Here is a 17,713-nt window from a genome sequence, read left to right as displayed (position 1 = left end):
GCCATCCTGTGGCTGGTAATCTAGCACAGTGCAACTCCAATGGCATAGAATGTGGCTGGAGACCCGAGATGAGGTGTGAAAGGTCTCTGGATTACAACAATCTGGCTTCGAGACAATGCTGAAAAAGCCCAGGTGAGAAGCAGCACCAAGTTAGCAGGGATGCCAACAGCATGAAGACATGAGGGGAACACCGCTATACCAGAAACAGAACCACAGCCCCAAACAGGCAAACTCTTAAAGAGCATAGTACAGTGTATAATATAGGAGCACCAAGTTTTAATAATGAATGTGTCTTCTAATTAAGTCATAGAGAAAAGAGAAATTATATTTCATATGCTTAACACAGCAAGGTCACAAACAATCCAATTCAGAAACTATTTCCAAGACTTTCCTTATGCTAGTTCTCATAAATTATCTATTTCAATACTTCTAATGTTGAAAACACAATCAATGCTGTGGCTTACAATGCTGCAAGAATCTGCAGTGTCCCTTTGTGCCTTTCAAAGGCTCATGTCCATCACCTTGACTCCATTCTACATTAAGAGCACCCCCCAAGCCTCAGAACAATTTATAGCTCCCTAAGTTAGCTTTGCTAGCACAAACTCTCAAACTAGCCCTCAGAAGCCCTGCTTCCCAGAGTAACAAAAACAGATGCACTGGCAAATCCTCTCATTGCTCAACAGCTCAGGCTCTCTTATTAAAGAATTGTTGGGGGCAGAGGTGAAGCAGGAGTGCGGCCTAGTGGTAGAGTGCTCGCCTACCATGCATGAAGCCCTGGGTTCCATTCCTCCACACTACATACACAGAAAAAGGTGGGAGTGGCACTGTGGCTCAAATGGCAGAGCGCTAGCCTTGAGCAAAAAGTGTCCAAGGACAGTGCCCAGGCCCTGACCCGGAGTTCAAGCCCCAGGACTGGCAAAAAAAAAAAAAAAAAAAAAAAAATTGTGAGGGAGGAGGCAAAGCAGGCAAACAAAGGGGACTCCACAAGCCCTTCAATGGAGACAACCGGCAGCACTGTCAACCCCATTTTGTCTCTTTAGCTTCTCTTTTATTCCTCACTCCTCAAAGCCACACAAAGTTCTATACTCCTACAGCATCATGCAGGCCCACTTGTCTTTTTTTGAGAGTAGTTTCTGGATAGAATTGTCAAAAAGCAAGCGCATTTCTAACAGCAGTGTGGTGAGCAGATCTTTGGAAAATTCAACTATTGCTTAACAAAACTAAGACTAAATTACGATCACTTACAGACACACAGCACAACCTGAGGCCTTCCTCATCTTTTGCCTTTCTCAATATTGCCTATTACTGCTTCCATAAAACATGAACTTTTTCCCATTCTCAAATTTTTAATCTTTTTTATGTTTATTTTTTGCTGGTGCTGGAACTTGAACTCAGGGCCTGGACTCTATCCTTGAGCTTTTTCCCTCAATACATTCTACCACTTGAGCCACAGCTTCATTTTCAGCTTTTTTTTCCCCCTCCCACAGTTAACTGGAGATAAATCCTCATGGAGTAGCCTTCCTAGACTGGATTCAAACCATGATTCTCAGACCTTGGCCTCCAGAGTAGCTAGAATTATAGACATGAGCCACCAGGAACCACCAAGTTTTTTTTTTTTTTTTTGCCAGTCCTGGGCTTGGGCTCAGGGCCTGAGCACTGTCCTTGGACTTTCTCAAGGCTAGAGCTCTACCACTTGAGCCTCAGCACCACTTCTGGCTTTTTTCTACGTATGTGGTACCGAGGAATCGAACCCGGGTCTTCATGCATGCTAGGCAAGCACTTTAACCACTAGGCCAAACTCCCGGCCCCGGCCACCAAGTTTTTAAATGGACTAAAGTCTCTAACTTTAATAAGACGTCAATTATCCAAGCCACGGCAGACTGATTGATGAAACCAACCTTCTGCGTGGCTTCCTTTTTCTTCTTATCCTCTTTCTTCCTTTTCTTGTCTTCCATTAACTGCTCTTCCCTTTCTTGCTCCTTCTCTCTGTTAAAATAATATCATACACAGGTCACACATCACACTTACAGTCAATTTCTATACAAAGCTCATTATGTTTCTATAAAGAATACAGTGTTTTACCTACTAAAGGATACATAAGACTCATGTTTAAGTATTCCCATCCACATGGGGCTTGAACTCTGGGCTTGGGCACTGTCCCTGAGCTCTTCAGCTCAAGGCTAGCACTCTATCACTTTGAGTCACAGCGCCACTTCTGTTTTTCTGGTGGTTAATTGGGGGTTAAGAATCTCATGGGCTTTCATGCACAGGCCAGCTTTGAATTGAGATCCTGAGATCTCAGCCTCCTAAGTAGCTAGGATTATAGTCATGAGCCACCAGCGACCGGCAAAAAGTTTGTATGTATACCAGTCAGTCCTGGGGCCTGAACTCAGGGCTAGGTGCTTTCCCTTAGCTTTTTTTTTTTTTTTCCTTCAATGCTGGTACCCTACCACTTGAACCACAGCTCTACTTCTGGCTTTTGGTGGTTAGAGATAAAGAGTCTCATGGACTTTCCTGCCCAGGCTGGTTTCTGAGTAGACAGGATACAGGGGTGAACGACTGGCACCCAGTTTTCAAGTGAGGTTTTTTGTTGTTGTTTGTTTTTTTTTTAATGGTAGGAAAGCCCAGACTTGGAGCTCACTGAACTTTAGAAGCAGAAGTGTAATCAGAGGTTGAGTTTCCAGTTTCTACAGCCTGGAACAAATACTTCCATGGTACTTAGGGTTTTAGGTGCCCCAGTGTATCAAAGCCACAAATATGATGTATCACCTATGATATGGCCAAGTTAAAAGTGAACCCAATGAAAGAAAAATGTTCAGGAAATGCAAGGGTTGCAAATGGCAAAGGGATGGTTCCTGAAGGGCTGAAGTCTAAAGGTGGAACTGCCCAAGAAAACTGAACTGGGTTCTCATGAATATGTTAATCAATGTTTAAGTTATAGAAACTAAGCATTTTTTTAAAAATTATTTTACCTACATGCTGCTACTGACCTGACGATACATCTACAAACATTAGCTTCTCTCCCCCCCCCTTTTGCATTTTTGGGTATAAATTCGTCCAAGTCTCATATGTAAAATTCATGGCCTAAAAGTAACTTCCATGAAAATTCTGAAAATAGTACCACCTCCTCAGCCCACTGCTGGATTCTTCTGGACTGAGATTATGTGTACATCAGCCTAAGTGTGGGGCTCCTGAAGAAAACCCACTTGCAACTGTGAGCTACCCTAAGAAAATAGGTTCAGGAAAACGGGCCGGATGAGGGCTTGTCATCTTGGGAAGCTGGCCGCAGATTCTGTTATATTTGGTGCTGCGGGCCTGGGGCCCTGAGCTTCCGCTGGTTGCACATGGAAGACGAGGCTCCTCACCATAATTTGGCTTCTACATTTTTCCAGTAAAACTGAATACGGAAAAGCTGCACCCATCGCCTGAGCATTTCCATTTCAATATTTAGTGCTTTAAAAATGTTGTCATTCTTTTTTCTAGTTCTAAAATTACTCTAAAGTGACACTCATTTTGAAAATTCTATGTTAAAAATAGCATTACATCTTTAATGAGACCCATTCTTACAGAACACTACCCCTTTCAAATATTTTTCCCTATAAACAGGCAACTCAGGGAAAGGGACTGAAATTTGTGCTCACTAGAAGTAGATATACTTCCAAAGCAAATATTTTTCAAAGCTTTCCAGGAGACAAGCTTTGCTTTCACTCTGACTTTTTTTTTAAAACTGCATTTTGGTGCGATATTGTATACTCCTTAAGTTTCACTCCCTGGGAGAATTTACTTTGCTAACCCTGATTTAAAATGTTGCCACTGCCCTCTGTACATCACCTTTATAGTAATAAAAATTTTTTTTTAAACTTGTCATTGACCTACATGAATCAAACGGCGTGGGATTCATCTTGCTCTAATTTAGCTGTGTTCTATCTATGCCATAAAGCACCATCATCTGGAGAGTTCTCCAGGTCCTTTTGCTGTGTGAGTCCAAATGGTGCAAGGCCAGCCTCACTGGTGGCAATGGGACAAGGGTCCATACACGCCACTGACCAAGAGCTAAGCCTTACTATTGAAAAGGGGTGTTTTAAAACTGGAAAGGCAGGGGCCGAGAGTGTGGCCTAGTGGTAGAGTGCTTTTGCTTAGCATGCACAAAGCCCTGGGTTCAATTCCCCAGTACCACATACATAATAAAAGCTGGAAGTGGTGCTATGGCTCAAGTGGTAGAGTTCTAGCCTTGAGCAAAAGTGTCCAAGGACAGTGCTCAGGCTCCACGTTCAAGCCCCAGAACTGGCACCAAAAAAAAAAAAAAAAAAAAAAGGAAAGGAAAGGCAAAATAAATAAAATGGAAAGGGAAAAATTAAATGAACCCAGGAGAGTTGGCTCAATATTGGTTATTAGCATGAATTCACTGTTTTCAGCATAGAGACAACAACAATGAGTATAGACAACTTTGTCTGCCGGTGAATATAGGTAACTGTTTATGTAACACCCTTCATGCATACACGTATGTAACTATGCAAGACACTAATGCAGTTATTCTCCAGCTTTGAATATGTGATAGCAAAATAAGCAACAGCCAAATATATGCTCATTTAACACCTAGATTGACGACTTCCACATACCATTTTTCATTAAAAGAACCAGGTTCCTTTGGAACAAAATCTAATTCTAAGGCTCAGACAAGAAAAGCCCTAGATTAGAATGCATGTTTGTGACAAAGGAAGTGAGTATTCAAGGATGATGGAAGTTCAGATGGTCCCAGATGACAGTGTGAAAGGGACTTTTATAAGTTTATCTGGGTCAAGAAAATCATGGCATGCTGAGGCTCCTGGGAAGGACACTGAAAACGCAGAACCATCTTTGTGATGGTCCTTCAGACATGCACAGCCCAGCTCTCATCGCAGGGAACCATGAGATAACTCCACACAGAGGCATCCTACAAAACGAATGGCTCACAATCTTCAGACATTCCAAGATCTTGAAAGTCAAGGAGAGCTTGAGGAACTATTTGAGACTAAGACTCATGACCAAATGCACATGTGGTCCTTTTGCAACAAAGGCAGTGCCACTCTGAGATAGGGGCTGAAGAATCAAGAGTAGTATGGCACCAATGTTGATTTTCACTTTTTAAGGTTCTACTGCAAGATATAGGAACAAGTTCTCCTTTGTTTCAAATATGCTACAGTACTGGTAAAAACAGCTGTAAGCAGCAGGACATAGGGTCCGCAGCCTATTCTCAAATGACTCAGGAACAAAAGGCTTTTCTAAACCATATATACAGACTTCCATTCTAAGTTCGAGATTGTTTCCCAAAACAGAATCCAATCAACAAACACAAAAAATGACTGCCCAGGGGCCGGGAGTTTGGCCTAGTGGTTAAAGTGCTTGCCTAGCATGCATGAAGACCCAGGTTCGATTCCTCGGTACCACATATATAGAGAAAAGCTGGAAGTGGTGCTGAGGCTCAAGTGGTAGAGCTCTAGCCTTGAGAAAGTCCAAGGACAGTGCTCAGGCCCTGAAGGGGAAAACAGTTGTTTATCCCTACATGGACAGCTAGAGGTAACACACACCCTTCCAGAACTTCATCCAGCCACTACTTACTGAGTCCCTACTACTTGCTAGAGGCTGTGCTCAGCACCCATGGGTATTTATGGAATCCGGGGTCCCTCAAACCCCTCTTGGCCCTAGGGGACTCCTGGACTGGAATCTGAGGCCACCTCATTCACTAGCCCCAGTGTGTTCTCCACACCTCCTCCCTGCAGAAACACATGATGTGGAGTATCCCCCAGTGGCTACGTTTAATACAAGAGCCACGAGCATAGGCCTCCATAGCAAGCAAAGGGTGATATGCTACTTTAATTTCCCTCGGTACTGACTGCAAGAACCCAGGCCCCATCAGGGCAAAGAAGAGTAGGTTGAGATTCTTATGTGCTGTCGATGAAACCCAGGGCCTTAGGCCTGCCGAGCATTTATTCTAGCACTGCACCGAAGCCATAGTGCCAAACTAGATGAAAAACCAACAACAAAACCCAGCTGTACTTATTATTAGAAAGTAACTTTTTCTTGACAGCAGAAAGGTAGTACCTGAACAAAAAGAAAACTGTCTAATATTTGTATGAGCTGAGGGGCAGCAAGATTTCTGCTCCGTACGCACATTCAGAACACTGACAGGCCTAAAATCCTGCTGCAGCCCAGAAGGTGAGAGTTCTCAGCCTCCATGTTTCTTTCCCCACCCCATCCCCGCCTAACACAAAAGCCACCCTCCTTTTTACCAGCCATCCCTTTATCCCAATGACAAGTCCTGCTCAATCACTATTCACATCTATGAAACTGTCCCTGCCAACTCCAATTCCAAAGAAACTCATCCTTTGCTATACACTTCTCAACCATAGTCTCTGCCTCTTGTGTCTTCCTGGAGCTGTCAAAACAGACACCAAGTGAATGGAACCCTCAGAGCTAGTACAACAGCTAGAAAGACTATTGTCACTAGGGATACAGGAAGCGAAGGTGTCGCCTGTGGTTTGTTTTCTTCCTACCAACATGTCCAGGAATGGCTTTTTTTTTTTTTTTTTTTTTTTTTTGCCAGTCCTGGGGCTTGAACTCCGGGCCTGAGCACTGTCCTGGGGCTTTCTCAAGGCTAGAGCTCTACCACTTGAGCCACAGCCCCATTTCCAGCTTTTACTATGTAAAAGCTGAGTCTCTGTGCATGGTAGGCAAGCACTCTACCACTAGGCCAAACTCCCAGCCCCTGGATTCATTTTTTTAAATATATTTTTATTAAGTGTCTGATGAGAGCCAGGCACATTTCCAAGCACTGGACAGGATGGAAAGAAAAATCAAGCTCCAGCGTGCAGGGAGCTTGGTACACCGGAGAGAGAGAAAACTAGGATATTTTGCAAAGTATGTATGAAGTAACATTTAGCCGCAACTGAGCTCAGAAAACAGGCAGGGCAGGGTGGGCTGAGGGAGAAAGGCAGGAGAGAGGACACCGCCTTAGACATATGGTTAGGAAAGAACTCCCCCCTTGAGGTGGCCTAAGAAGGAAGACCACTGAGGCAGGCCTTAATGGACAGGAACCGATGGTTTACATGCCTGAGAGATGGAGAGGGAGATACTACCTAGAGACCAGGGGAGCTCCAGGGCTCTATGATGAAAGTAACTTTAATAAACTAATACACAGCTTCTACTTACTGAATACAGGAGACTTGGGCTATCTACTTCATGTCCCTTCAGTACTTTTTGGGGGGGGGCAGGGGGTCTGTCCTGGGGCTTGAACTAAGGGCCTTACATGTTTATGTCAAAGCATTTTTGTTCAAGGCTAGTGCTACTTGAACCACAGCTCAACTTTCAGTTTTCTGATAGTTTATTGGATATAAGAGTCACACAGGCTTTTCTGCTGGGGCTGGCTTCAAACTGTTACTACCCTTGGATCTCAGCCTCCTGAGTAGCTGGGATTACAGGCGTGAACTCCCAGCACCTGGCCCCTCCCCACTTTAAAAATATGGTTATACAAGAGGGGATTTCCACTCATGTGTATACTGTATTCCTTTAATCTCCCTACCTCTATCACTCTCCTCACTCCCCTCCTCACTTCCTAATACAGTGCTTGCACCTATAATCTTAGCTACATATGAAGCTAAGATCTGGAAGACAGATGGTACTTTAGGTACTTTAAAGCCAGCCCAAGCAGAAAAGTCTGAGAGACTTCATCTCTAAACCAATAGCCAGCAAAAAAGCCCAGCTGGTGGCACAGCTCAAATGTCAGAAAGAAGAAAGGAAGAGAAAATAAGAGAAAGGACGAGAAATGGAGGGGAAGGGAGGGGAAGGGAGAGAAAAAAAAAAGGGAGGAAAAGATTCTTCATTGTCCAACAGAACATTAGAAACTATTTAGTTCTGACAGTCACAGAAATAAATTTCTAAAAGTATGTTAGAATTTACACCACTCTACCATGTTCAAATTGCTAGTTTTATTGATCAAATGTTCTTGTCTTAAACACACTAGACATATGACAGATACCACACGGTTAGTCAAAATGCATAACTCAGTCTCAAGGGCTTGCTTGCAGCTGATCCTGTACCATATGAGCCACACCTCCAGTCTGCTTTTGCTTGTTATTTTAGAAGATGGAATCAAGACTTTTTCTGTCTGGGCTGTCTTTGAACCTTAATCTTCCTGATTTCAGTATCCTGAGTAGCTAGGAGTACAGGCATGAGCCACCAAGGCTTAGCACAATCTAGTTCTTCAACTGAGCATTTTAGCAATATAAAGCCACTCAGGTTGTTGTTTTGGTGTATGGCAGTAGGCACTGAGCTCTGTCAACATGAGCCCTAAGTACCTCTGGCCCACTTCCTACGCTCCTTACGATGAGACATGGAGATGTCATCTACACTGCCCTACAGGACATTTGTGTCTAATGTCGATGGGGAATGCTCAGCAAGATGGACAATGACCACTTTGTCACAGCTGTTTCTTGAATGTGCATGAAGAAGCAGCAGCTCTCCTAGGGCCGTCAGGGGCGGGGTGGTTCTGAGGTGTGGTCCCAGGAGACACCAGTGGGTTCTTCAGTGTACATGCTTTATCTGCCTTAAAAACGTCCAGATCATATCTAATATATACGAGGTCTACACCTTCCCTTAAAAGACAAAAGGTAACCCTGGCAATTCATAAAACAGTAAGAGAATAACGACACAAAGCCATTATCAATCACACTCAATTAAGGATTAGTGATATCACATGCATATTTGAGAAAGAAAAATGAGCAAAATGGAGCACAGTGGAAAGAGTTAACCAAAGTGTGCCAAAGTATCCATTAAGAATATTTTAATTAAAAATGCACAAAAAGAGAGCATGTTGGAATGCATTCATTCAGGCAGAGGAAATTACATAGTATGGTACTCCGAATTTCTGTGTCAGATTTGTCCGCAGCATTTTTCATTTGTTGGATCCAACTGGGGAAATTTAATGGGATGCTAATGTAATTTGTGCAGATATTAAATTAGCAGACAAGGCCAAACACCGCTGGGGCATAAAAATCATCCTGAGACCAAATGGTTCACAAGAAGAAAACAATAACAGAACTGATGGAGAAAATGCATACTTCTCAAGCCAGAAGGACAAAGAAAATTTTCCTGCCTTCAGTTGTAACTTAGGACACATGACAGGCAATATATCAAATCTAACCCAGCTTCTTCCACACATGGCTTACTTCCTTTGGGGAGTTGTATACTGTAAAGATTCCCAAACTTTAAAAAGAATCTTGTTAAATACAGAGTCTTATTTACTATATATGGGATGGAGCCTACAATTCCCCATTTCTAACAGGGTGTGGTCTTTGAGCAGTGTAGATATAATGCATTCACAATTACTTCTTTCCAAGAAAATATAAAATTATAGTCATTTTTCCATGAGTCATAACTTCTAAATGTCAGGCGTATGCCTTATTATAGCTATACCTATCTGTGTTTCAACACCAAATTACTGTGCAATTATTTACAAGATTATTTTTAAATGACAATTTAACAACTCACATAGTACCAATTAGGTTGAAACTCCAGAGACAATGACATAGAAAAGAATAGGTATCTCAGAAACAATGAAACATAGCAAAATTTCCTCACATAGCCTAACTAAGCTTTTCATGAATTCCTTAGTTTCCTATTTTACAGCACATGCAAGAAAGTGGTTCATTTGGGATTACTTTCTTTCTTTCTTTTTTTTTTTCCGTCAGTCCTAGGGCTTGAACTCAGAGCCTGAACTTGGGCTTTCTCAAGGCTAGAGCTCTATCACTTGAGCCACAGCACCATTTCTGCCCTTTTCTATGTATATGGTACTGGGAAATCAAACCCAGGGCTTTGTGCATTCTAGACATGCTCTGTACCACTGGGCCAAACTCCTGCCCACAACCCCTCCCTTATTTTGATTGGTCAGGAACTCTGGGCCTGGGCGCTGTCCCTGAGCTCTTCATCTTAAGGTTAGCACTCAACCACTTGAGCCACAGTGCCACTTCCACCTTTCTGGTAGTTAATTGGAGAGAAGAATCTCACAGACTTTCCTGCCCCGGCTGGATTTGAATCGGGATCCTCAGATCTTGGCCTCCTGAGTAGCTAAGATTACAGATGTGAGCCACCGACACCCAGCCATTTGGGATTACTTTACACAAATAAGGAAAAGTAATGGTTTGTTGTTGTTGTTGTTTTGTTTTATTGCCAGTCCTGGAGCTTGAACTCAGGGTCTGATGAGCACTGTCCTTGGGTTTTTAAGACTAGAGCTCTACTACTTGAACCACAGCAGCATCACTTCCAGCTTTTTTTTTTTTTTTTTTTTTTTTAGCCAGTCCTGGGCTTGAGCTCAGGGCCTGAGCACTGTCCTTGGATTTCCTCAAGGCTAGAGCTCTACCACCTGAGTCACCGCACCACTTCCGGCTTTTTTTTTTCTATGTATGTGTTACCGAGGAATCGAACCCAGGCCTTCATGCATGCTACGCAAGCACACAACCACTAGGCCAAACTCCCGGCCCACTTCCAGCTTTTTTATATATATGGTACTGAGGCATCTAACCCAGGTCTTTGTGCCTTTTATCCAAGGACTATACCAGTAGGCCAAACTCCTGGCCCAAGTAATGTAATTTTTTTTCAACTTGCTTTTACTTTCAGAAACTACACGTAGCTAAAGTTGTAACTCCTGATTTGGGGGGATTTTGTTTTCTTGCAAAGAATTTCACGGTAGATGGTATCTAAAGAACGTTTTATCAGAAGTCTGCCTTTTGTTGATCATACTGACCCAATATGGGAAGGTCTGCACTGAGGTCTTAGTTCCGTCCTTTCAATGTCCCTATCAGCTGGCTTTCTATCCTCTCACCACTGGGCCATTATTCTCTAAACGGGTTTCACTTGTGTACACTCATTTCACTGTTGTACAATGCAGGCTCCACGCAGAGTGAGCCCGCCCCTTCCTTGTCTAGATGGACATACCATCCAAGAGCATGATGGCTTTTTTGGAAATCACATCTCATTGTGTCACAACTATCTAACACACGTATTTTTTTTTTTTTACAGTATTGCTAAATTGCCCCCCCCCCTTTTTGGTGCTGGTATGGGGCCTGAATTCAGAGCCTATGTTTTCACGTGACTTTTTCTGCTCATGGCTAGTGTTCTACCACTTGAACAATGCTTCTAGTCCAGTATTTTGCTGGCCAATTGGATATAAATGTCTTATAGACTTTTCTGCCCAGGCCAGCTTCAAACTGAGATCCTTGGATCTCAGCCTCCTGAGTGGCTAGGGTTACGTTACAGTCGTGAACCACGAGCCTAGTTAAGTCACTTTCCTATAGTGAAGCACAGGACCTTCCACACCTCTATTAATGTCCTCAGTGGCAGTAAGACTAATAGTCTTACTGCATTGAAGGAAAGAACTGGAGCTATATTTCCTGAGTCCATTCCTCATATGATCCCTAGGTAAATGCTACCACTCAGAGCTACTTGCATAAGATATGAAAGGAAGAAAAGAAGGGGCCGGGAGTTTGGCCTAATGGTTAAAGTGCTTGCCTAGCATGCACGGAGACCAGGGTTCGATTCCTTGGTACCACATACATAGAAAAAAAAAAGCCGGAAGTGGTGCTGAGGCTCAAGTGGTAGAGTTCTAGCCTTGAGAAAGTCCAAGGACAGTGCTCAGGCCCTGAGCTCAAGCCCAGGACTGACAAAAAAAAAAAGGAAGTAAGAAGTCAGTAGCCAAATGTCTAGATAAGTTGCCTGCAAACAGGTAACAGACATGGTTTTTCACTCCTGCAGTAGTACCTTCCAGATACAAAGTTACAATGGAGCAGCTGATAGATGAAACTGCTGCCTTCATAAGACTGTCAGCAATTCTACACCCAAATTATAGTTAGTAAGTTGAACCTACACCGAAAGGTAACTATAAAGCAGATAAAGCATATTGTCTGACCATCTGAAGATACCAAGTAGTGGCTCTGGCTAAGACCTGGAAATGGCATGAAGTGCTTTAAATGTGGCCACACATAACAAGGTCTCTTCTCTGAAGATGCCAACTGGAAGCCCTGTCTGAGCATGCTTGAAGGAGAAGCCCAGAGCTCCAAGAAGCTTCAAGTTGTCCAGATGTCAACACAAGGGAAAGGCCTGGGCTCTCCCCTCCCAGTGGCTTCACCATTTCCTCTCTTAGGACTACACAGACACAGAGGAGAATCCCATGAAAATGTCAGATATAGTTCAAGCCAGTACACAATGGCTCCTGTCTATAATACTAGATATTCTGGAGGCTGAGATCTGAGCACAGAAGCCAGAACAGGCAGAGGAATCAAGGCACGTCTGCTTCAAGTGACAGAGTCTCAGCTATGAGTGGAAAGCGAGGCCCCGAGTTTGAGTTCCTGGACAGGCAAATGTACACAATAAAATTCCTCAAGTTTATAGAATCAGAAAAGGGAAAAAAAGAGAAAAAAAGCAAACATCAAGAGTAATGTATGTTGTATGTCCTCAACTCTAGGGCTATGTACCACGTAGCAAAAAAGACAAGAATCTTGTCATGTGTGTGTGGTCCTTCAAGGACAGCGATGTTTCATACTTTAGATGTGTGCCTTAAGAAGACGACTAAGTGAGATGGTAACTCATGCCTATAATCCTAGCTACTCAGAAGGCAGAAATCTGAGGACTGCTGTTCGAAGCTAGCCTGAACAGAAAAAAAAAAAAAATCCTCATAAGACTCATGTCCAATTAACTACTCAGAAAAAGGCTTTGAGGACAAAGAGGCTCAGGGACAGCACCCAGGCTCTGAGTTCAATCCCCAAGACCAAAAAAAAAAAAAGACCACGTGTGTTATGCTGGAATGAATAGATGTGGACTTTGTTCAAGGATGCTCTAGTATCTCCTGCCAATGCTGAGGTAGATAGGCAGAGTGCCAGCTTCCCCTACACTGCGTTACTCCCATTCTCCTAAACTTACATCTGCTGTTCTAATTCTAGAAATATTCCAAGAAAGGGTGTTATTTGTGACACTTATCTTAGTATTTAAAAAAAATTAGCTGAGGAGAGAACTGATTGCATTCTGGATGCTACAGGTGAGAGTTGTACCCTATTTCTCAATGCTCTTAATTTGTGCTCTATTTTCAGAATGGTAAAAATGGAAAGTCATGTTCTTGTGTGCTAGTAGTTGTCATGTAAATTTAGCAAGCTGAATGATAAAAACTAAATTACCTAGAGGGAAATATATATTTCTGAAAGATAAGCATATTCAGTATTAATAAGTAATGAACCACAGAGTAAGCCTGACTTGTGAACTCATATAACCCAGTTCATCTAAAATTATATATCAGTGAAAAAAAACGACTCAAAGTCTAAAGTATTTATATACAACCTTTTGGTAACAACTAAGCCAACACTTACCCACAGGGTCAGATACAGGATTCAAAACTGAGTTTGGCAATTTCTCCTTAGAAAACCTGAGGAAATGTTTAGTGAATTAACTACCATTGTGATTTTCTTTTCTTTTCTGTCATGGGGCTTGAACTCTGGGCCTGGGCGCTGTCCCTGAGCTCTTCAGCTCAAGGCTACAGCCCTACCCTTGAGCCTAGCCCTATTTCCCATTTTCTAGAGGTTAACTGGAGATAAGAGTCTCAGGTTCTTTTGTGCCTGGGCTGGCTTTGAACTTTGATCCTCAGATCTCAGCCTCCTGAGTAGTTAGGATTACAAGCGTGAGCCAGCATGCCTGCTTCAAGTTTATTTCTTGAATAGAAAAACATGACGTATATACACTACTGAGTATTGTACAGCTATAAAGAAAAATGAAATCAAGTCATTTTCAGGAAAATGGATGCAAACAAAGGTCATTATACTGAGTGAGTGAGATAAGCCAGGCTCAAAAACTAAAATATCATGTTTTCCCATATATGTGGACACTAGAGCTAAAAGACACACATATACATGGAGATATACATTTATATTTATAAGCACAGTTAATCAAATGGATAAGCAGAACACAAATGAAATTAAGGGTCTACTTAGAAGAGGAAAGAGGAAGGGAAAAAGAGAGTGAATGATTTTGTAATATATTGTAAGTACATATGAAAATTGCATAAAGAACCCCAGTGAAAGCTGAATCTGAGAAGGGGTATGAGGGTAGAGAAAGAAATAGACTGTCAGTGGAGAGTACTAGTGAGAGGGGCTGAACTAATAACAGGGATGAAGGAGGCTGAACACAGTCAAAATATATGACTTGCAATGTCTATGGAAATGTAACAATGACCTTTGTTGGGGAAATGCTAACAATGAAATCTTCTCCTGTACGTGTAAGTTAATAATAAAATAAACTATTCGTTACAAATTAATGTAAGTATACCATTATTGAGAAAAAAGGAACATTAAATAAAATAATCATTTTAGTTAACAAGTCTGGAAGTCAGCAGTGGCAGAAGCATCCAGAGTCCAGATGAGTACTTTAGGCTTTACCACAGCAGCCTCCGACTCCTATGTGAAACCCTTCCAGCCTGGGAATGAGCCCCACTCCTTGGCTCTGTGGTTGGCAGCTCCCCCAGGGAGGATTGTATTCTTCCCTCCTTGTGACCCCAGTCAAGACTTTCCAAAGCCAAGATGTGTCCTGCGTGTCTATACACCCCTTCTAAAGCTCTTTCCATTCCTGATCCCTCAGCACTGCATTGGGGAAGTCATTGGTATCTGCGTCATGAAAATGGGACTGCCCAGGAAGCCTGGGCAGATTAAATCCACCTCCCTAAGAAGCTGCGAATGGATTGCTACTACCAGCTTACAACTTCCTATTTTTACTTCCAGGAAGGGCTGTGAGAGGTTGCAAGGAGAGAATATTACGTAAGATAAGTAGGTACTCAGGAATCTCTCCAACCAAGACTTTCTTTGTGCTTTCACTTTCCTCAGAGCTAAAAGGGACTCTGTTACTGGGTATGAATCACCTTGCCTCCTGGCTACACCTTAAAATGGAAAAAGGGACAGTTAAGCCAGGGGTAGCTTCAAATCAGGGCACTAGCCATCAAGATCCTTCAGTTAAACCACCCCATACAAGGACTTCTTACTCATCAAGTTTCCATCTAATTCTCATTCACAAACACCTGGACTGGAGAGGTATAGGGAGAATGCTAAGTGGCAGCATGGGAGCAAGGGGAAGCAAGAAGGTAGCAAGTCAATAAAGGGGCCAAAAGACAGCTAACCTCTCTACCTGAATGAGCCAGCTCCAAGAGAAGCTGGGCAAGTCTGCATGTATCTAACTCCTGAGCCCTCACCAGTGCAGGAGCCCTGCTGCCCAACACCAGCCAGACCCTTAGGCAGGTCACTCGGATCTATCTCAAGAGTCCAGGCACACACCAACAATTCACAGATTGCAGAGGAGGAATCGGGGGCTCTGACAAAAAGAAACTGATCATGTTGTGTCACAATGAGAACGCTGGAACCGTCCAGGCCGGCCTGGCCTGAGTCCAGGCACAGCTAGGAAGGCCTCAGGTTCCAGTACATCTGGGGAAAGGGAGGGAAACCTAAAGCTTACTGGAAAGGGACTTTCATAGAACAGGACCGCCTGGGGGCCTCTGGATGAATGTCCCAGGACTTACTTTCCCCAAGACTATTTTTTTTTTCCCCAGCTCTGGACTTTACCAATGAGTCCAATCTTGAAAAGCCAACAACTGCCATATCAAGTTCCTTTTTCCTGAAACAAAGCATTAAAGCAGAGAAAATGAAGAAAGAAGGTACATTCATCCAGCCAGTCAATTCTAGCTGGCTCAGCTACAGTGCCACTGACCATTGTTCCTCAATGCTGTGTGCATCTTTTGCTTGCTTTATTTATTTATTTATTTATTTATTTATTTATTTACAGCCGAATGGAAATGGGAAATTCAACACTGAATACCAAACTAAACTACAGAGTTGCACTGGCCAAAAAGGTAACACAATCTCAAGATGGGATGGTTTGAGCAAACAAGAAAGAGCAGACACACTTGAAAACTATGTACTTACTGTCTCCAGCCGGGCAGCCTCAAACAGCTCCCTCCCTCCACCCACTTTGTAAGACTCTCTAAAGCACATAGCAACAAAGGCTTCCAGGGGAGGGTGGAAGAGGAGGAAGGCAGACTGAACCCTTCACCTTGGAAAAGGAAACTGCATCTGGACCACTGCCAGGCTTTTAACCCTTGCTCCAGATCACATTTGCTATCTTGGTCCCTGGGCTGGGACCATGATGGTGTAAGTTGTTTACCAGGCCTAAGAGCCCTGCCCTCCTCTGCTACAGCAGTCATCCTCAAGGAGGTCATCTGGCAAAATTTGTTGCTCACAGAGCTCCTAAAGTTTATAAACAATGTGTTTAAAATAGAGGACTTCCCTCTGAAGAAAATCTAGTTTTGAGTGCAGCACTGCTTATAAACCCAGTGACCTGGGAGGTTGAAATCTGAGGATGAAGCAAAAGTCCTTGAGTTCAACCCCCAGTACAGGAAGGTAAATTATTATATACATATATGATAGACTGAAATTATTATATGCATGCATGAATGAATGAATGAGTTAATAAAATAAGAAGAAAAAGGAAGGATATTCAGTGTATTAACCTCATTCCGTCACATGCACTTGAGATTGTGTATGGGCCGTAACTTGTTCTGGGTCCTCAGGACTGAGGCGTGAAATATACATCATATTTACATTTCAGTAAGAGGAAACAGAGATTGAACCAGACCAATGGACTGGAAGAAATAAAGCAGAAGGGTGAGTGAGCAGAGTATGGAGAAGGCAGAAATGGAAACTCTGTGGGGAAAAGTGCAAGGAAGGCTTCTCTGAAAGATAGGTGTGTGGCCTAGGAGAGTTGAGTTTGAAAGCCCTTGGGGAAAGAGCAATGGAGGGAAAGTGAAGCAGCAGCCTAGAAGCAGGTGTGGCCAGCCACTGCAGACATGTTTCCTCAGCTGCAGCGTGCAGGTAGAGCTAATCTGAGGAACAGGAAAGTGCCTCAACAGAACCCAAGGGAAAGCCCTCCTACTTTCTATTCTTGAGCTGTAATCACAGAGCCCCCAGTGTCCTACTGGACCCAGGATTCTGAAAATTGTGTCCTGAACCCCAGGATACAAGCAACTATGAACTGCCCACCTACTGTTATTCTGGTCCTGGGGACACAGAGATGAACGAGACCTGACCAGTCTTCAGGGGGCTCCGTTTGGTTCCCAGGAAGAAACAATAAGCAAATACTTTCTACACCGTGGAGAACTGGAACAAGAAAGGTTCACTTGACTTTCCACCAGGTAACTGCCTGTGACAACAATGTAACTCTAGTGGGTGTGTGCGTAATGTCACCTGCCCAGCCCAGCCTGTAAACTCCAGAAACAGGTCCATTTGTTTCCCAGAATATCTTCAAATTTCTGATTTATGCTGGTGGCTCTTCAAAAGTATCCAGGGGTGGACAAAAACTTCACTCTCCCCATTAGCATTCAGCGTCCATGCCTGAGCTCAGCTCTTAAAAGCCCATCGTTCTGCTGAGGTTCAAGTGATAGAGCTCTAGCCTTGAGAAAGTCCAAGGACAGTGCTCAGGCCCTGAGCCCAAGCCCAGGACTGGCAAAAAAAAAAAAAAAAGATTAAAAGCCCACCATTCATGTGGCCTAAATTATACCTGCTGTTGTGAGACTCCTTCAGTTATTTTTTACCTTCTGTATTTTCCTGGCCATTCTGTGCCAAGCTTGGTCCAAGGAGAGTAATGAATGCTTGTTTAAACA

At 43.1% G+C, this 17,713-nt stretch overlaps 1 protein-coding gene across 6 annotated transcripts in view; it reads right to left on the bottom strand.

The window, feature by feature from the left end:
• The window catches only part of Tnrc6b (trinucleotide repeat containing adaptor 6B), a 209,956-nt gene that overhangs the window by 68,240 nt on the left and 124,003 nt on the right, over positions 1-17,713 (bottom strand). For all 6 annotated transcript variants that reach the window (XM_090328774.1, XM_090328771.1, XM_090328772.1 and 3 more), the window contains one exon: positions 1,899-1,986. In XM_090328774.1, the coding sequence (XP_090184900.1) occupies positions 1,899-1,986 (88 nt within the window). The remainder of the gene's footprint in view (positions 1-1,898; positions 1,987-17,713) is intronic.

Source organism: Megascapheus bottae, chromosome 2 (genome assembly GCF_031878675.1).
Source record: "Megascapheus bottae isolate mThoBot1 chromosome 2, mThoBot2.hap1, whole genome shotgun sequence".
Taxonomy (NCBI): domain Eukaryota; kingdom Metazoa; phylum Chordata; class Mammalia; order Rodentia; family Geomyidae; genus Megascapheus; species Megascapheus bottae.
The sequence above is the reverse complement of the archived record's forward strand: the minus strand, read 5'-3'. Positions and strand labels throughout refer to the sequence as shown.